Source organism: Perca flavescens, chromosome 8 (assembly GCF_004354835.1).
Source record: "Perca flavescens isolate YP-PL-M2 chromosome 8, PFLA_1.0, whole genome shotgun sequence".
Lineage (NCBI taxonomy): Eukaryota > Metazoa > Chordata > Actinopteri > Perciformes > Percidae > Perca > Perca flavescens.
In genome coordinates, this window is record NC_041338.1 from 22,036,488 (window position 1) to 22,040,400 (window position 3,913).

At 37.7% G+C, this 3,913-nt stretch overlaps 1 protein-coding gene across 1 annotated transcript; it reads left to right on the forward strand.

Annotated features, from left to right (window-relative positions):
- Nucleotides 1-739: 739 nt before the first annotated feature.
- On the forward strand, nt 740-3,913 carry aagab (alpha and gamma adaptin binding protein). Its single transcript, XM_028584235.1, has 10 exons — nt 740-929; nt 1,308-1,498; nt 1,589-1,685; nt 1,779-1,868; nt 1,980-2,063; nt 2,169-2,248; nt 2,429-2,525; nt 2,717-2,821; nt 2,992-3,041; nt 3,373-3,913. Exons 1-10 carry the CDS (start codon nt 836-838, stop codon nt 3,448-3,450), a joined length of 966 nt encoding a protein of 321 aa, XP_028440036.1. The 5' UTR covers nt 740-835; the 3' UTR covers nt 3,451-3,913.

The following is a 3,913-nucleotide window of genomic DNA, read 5'->3' on the forward strand; positions in this document are numbered from 1 at the left end:
CTATGGTTGCACGCCAACAGGCAGATGAAAAAAATCTGAACATGTCTTACTTGAATCTTACTTTAACCATTAATGTAAACATATATTAATCATTATTGGTGGAGCTTTTAGGGGCGATGCTTTGCCTGAAAGGCAAATTCAGGGCTCTAAAAGTATTCCACTCTAAAACAATGTTGCTTAATGTTGCTAAAAATGACATTTTTACTTTTTATTTGATTTATCATGTGATTTATACGCCTACGCCGGAGGCAATCTGTCATTTATTTTATCGATTTTATATTAAGAGGACGTATTAAGATTTTGTCCACTGTAACCAGAATATTTTGTGTAAGAAGAAGAACTGGGCAAACAATTCAATTTCAGGATCAAGACATTTTTGTATGTTTTGAAGATAACGTTAAATATGTTATTTGTTTGTGCAGTTAATTTTATTATTGCGAACATTTCACATTCACACGAAAAAATGGGCGGACTCCAAACCAAACTTTAAATTATTATTATTTTTTATCAAGAACTGCTTTAATATTGCAACACTGTAATTTACTTTAAATATAGGAAGGCAATAAGGCTAATTGTGTGTTTGATAACTCATGGAACTATGATACATGGATATGCATAGTATCGACAGTTTTGTGTGAATATAATGTTCATGTCATAGAAATAAAATAAAAATATAAACTTTTTTTTTCATTCACTTGTGTTATTTAAATAAAGTTTAAAAAAAAATTACCGGAAGAGACCGTTGCAGCGGCTCCGGTCCTCCGGTCAGAGTTGAAAGGTTACAACGTCGCGTCAAGCTAGCAGCTAAAGAAGCTTGTCCTAAATATTATAAAAAATGTCAACTACAGAAGAAGACACTGAGATGACTATTCCATGTGCGCTCATCACTAGCTGTGACAGTGGGTTTGAAGAAGAAGAGCTAATAAAACGTAAGTTTAGCAAAGCTTAACGTGCATGATTTGGCAAACAGGCTAACGTTAACGCTAAACAAAGCTAACTTGCTCTTAGCACAACAGATGACATTTGTTAGCGCCTGTATGTTGCTAGTTAGCTACGTTACAGGCTAATAACCAATTTGTCTGTGTTTGTAAAGCTAGTTAGTGTTTTTTTGTGCGGGGCTGATATAAAACTGCAAAGGTAAGGCTGAATCGGGTTACATATGCACCTCATTCCATCAGCAGCTAGCCGGTGGTCACAGTGAAAGCAAGTTTATCAACTTGCCTAACCTTAACACTAACTAACCTTAACCCAGTGTAAAGTCTTTATTTGTATTTGTGATTCATAATCATAAAAGGCGTGTTTTTCAGAGATCCTCAGTTCGAAGACTTTGCCCGAACCGATCAAGCAAGAAGATACAGTAGCCTGGTATCCATGGACCATAAACAACAAATATTATACAGCGGATGTCAGACTATGTGTTGTACCTAGCACCTTTCAAATGTCATCGGAGATTGCCCAGTCCATGCAGGCTTTCATCGCGTATTTTGACAGTACAGTGGTACGTAAGAATTAACTATCGTTTGAGAATATCTTCAGTATGTCCTGTGATACATGTGCAACGTTTATAATGTGTACATGGTGTTTGCAGAAGGACGGTCTGGAAAAGCTACTTCCTTGGATATCAGTGGTGGAAGATCTTGCTCCAGAGGTGCTCATTCTGGTGTGTGACAGAGTCTGTGAAAATGGTTAGTTCTGACGTATGGTTGGATTATTTATGGTGTCGATTGGCTTGCAGAAAGCACTTGAATACACCACCTGAAATTCAATTTGTATTCAAGGGGTCACCAGACATGAAGCACAACAGTGGTGTTTGGCTCATGCCTTTGAGCTGGTGGAGCTCAATCCACAGGAGTTGCCAGATGAGGATGGTGAGTTTTACAGACAGCAGAAAATCCAATGACACTGTGTACATTTATATTTTCATTCTCCAGATTTTGCAAATTTTGTACTCATTTACATTGTCTTTGTTGTCTTATCAGATGACTTTCCAGAATCCACAGGAGTAAAGAGAATTGTCCAGGCTCTCAATGCAAATGTGTGGTCCAGTGTGGAGATGAAGGACGGTGAGATGACATCACCAATTCAATTACCTGTTGCAGTTTCCCCTGACTATATAATTTATCTCTGTGTATGTATGGTATGTGACAATTTATATCTCTATTTAATAGGGCACAATCAGGGCTTTGGTCTGATGAGTAGTTTGGTCGCCGCCAGACACAACAACCCACACAGCTGTCAAGATCCACAAGTCAGTGTCAATTTTGTTGTTACCATATACTTTGATCGTAATTTCAATTATATTTGTAATTGGCTTTCAATTTGTTTTACTTCTTTCATGTGTATCATCAATCCATTTTCATTTAAATGGGATTTTAAATCTGTCAGTGTTCGATGAGGCATGCTAACCCTAGCTTCTTTTCTGTGGCAGTCTTCCAGCTTGCCAGTAGAGGGCTCACTTGTTAGTGAAGAAACTAACCATACAGAAAGTAGTGCAAACACAGACACACAGGAAGACACGGTAGTTGGTAAGTGAACAACTCCTGATGAAATCTGTTTTTGCTAACAACTAAAGTATCCCCCCCCCCCCAAAAAAAAAAAAAAAAATCCTGCTGTCACATTTTCATCAGTATGTTCACCCAAAACATTGATATCTTGATCATCAGAGGTGACATTTTAATGTTAAGTTATTAATATTCACTTGTGTTGATTCTCTCAGATGCAATGACTGATTTGGACATTCGGGAACTTGCTAATCTCACGGCTGGAGATGCAGATGTGGATAACTTTGAACGTCTCTTTACCAAATTAAAAGAGATGAAAGGTAATTGGGGAATGAAAAGGGAATGCACAACTGTGTCAGCAAAAGCTTTGTTGGCCATTTGTAAATCTTACAGGATGTGTGTTTTTACCTTTCTCTCATTGTTGGTGTGGCGGTCAAATAGAGCTGAAGCCATTTACAATGTTTGCGTTTTTCTTATTTTCAACCTGCAGACAAAGCTTCTTCATTACCTCATGATCAGAGAAAGGTTCATGCAGAGAAGGTAAGCAACTGTATTAACCCCTGGTTACAAGACACCAAGACTAGAACCTGTTCATGTTTACAATCTGTGTATCCTGGTTATATAAATTATTTACCTGAAATTGTTTCAAACCGTGTATCACAAGTCAATAATAGTATCTTCACAACCTCAACCTATTGTCAAACTGCCCAATAGATAATGTGACAGATAACATGTTAGTTTTAGTTTGAATTTAATTGTAGAAGCATGTTTCAGTAGCTAAGTTTTAATTAGATTGGCTCAATACATTGTGTAGATAATCATCTTGATGTAAACTCTAGAATCAAGTATTTACATAAAATCTACTTTCCAGGTAGCAAAAGCGTTTTGGATGGCCATTGGTGGCGATGAAGATGAGATAGACGGGTTATCATCGGGAGAGGAAAGCTAAAAGCAGCTACCTGTGACTCAGTCTCTTTTCTCCTGGTCCTCCTCCTTTCTTGGGGCTCCCACAAGATCCAGCGCCCTTTGACTTGCTTCTTGCACCTGGAAAGTGGAGATGCTTACAGATGGTACTGTAGGCATAGTCATGTTTAGAAACGTGTGAACTTAAAATGAAATGATTGCAATACTGGTGTATATTGAGAAGCAGTTGAATATCTTAATTAGGGATAGAGATTCAACGGAGGGCCCTCAGTCTTCTCCCCTGGGTCCCTCACTATGCTATAATTCAACACCTGATGGCGTTGGAGGTGGAAAAACAAATCAGAATTATGTGGGCTTTGATTTATGTGTATGTCCCTTAGGTACAGTTGTCACATATATTTGCAAGTGACATAATGTGCCTTATCCTTAGAGTTGTAAGACATTTAATCCACATTCTGTTGAATCAACATAAAGACTTGTGATTTTAA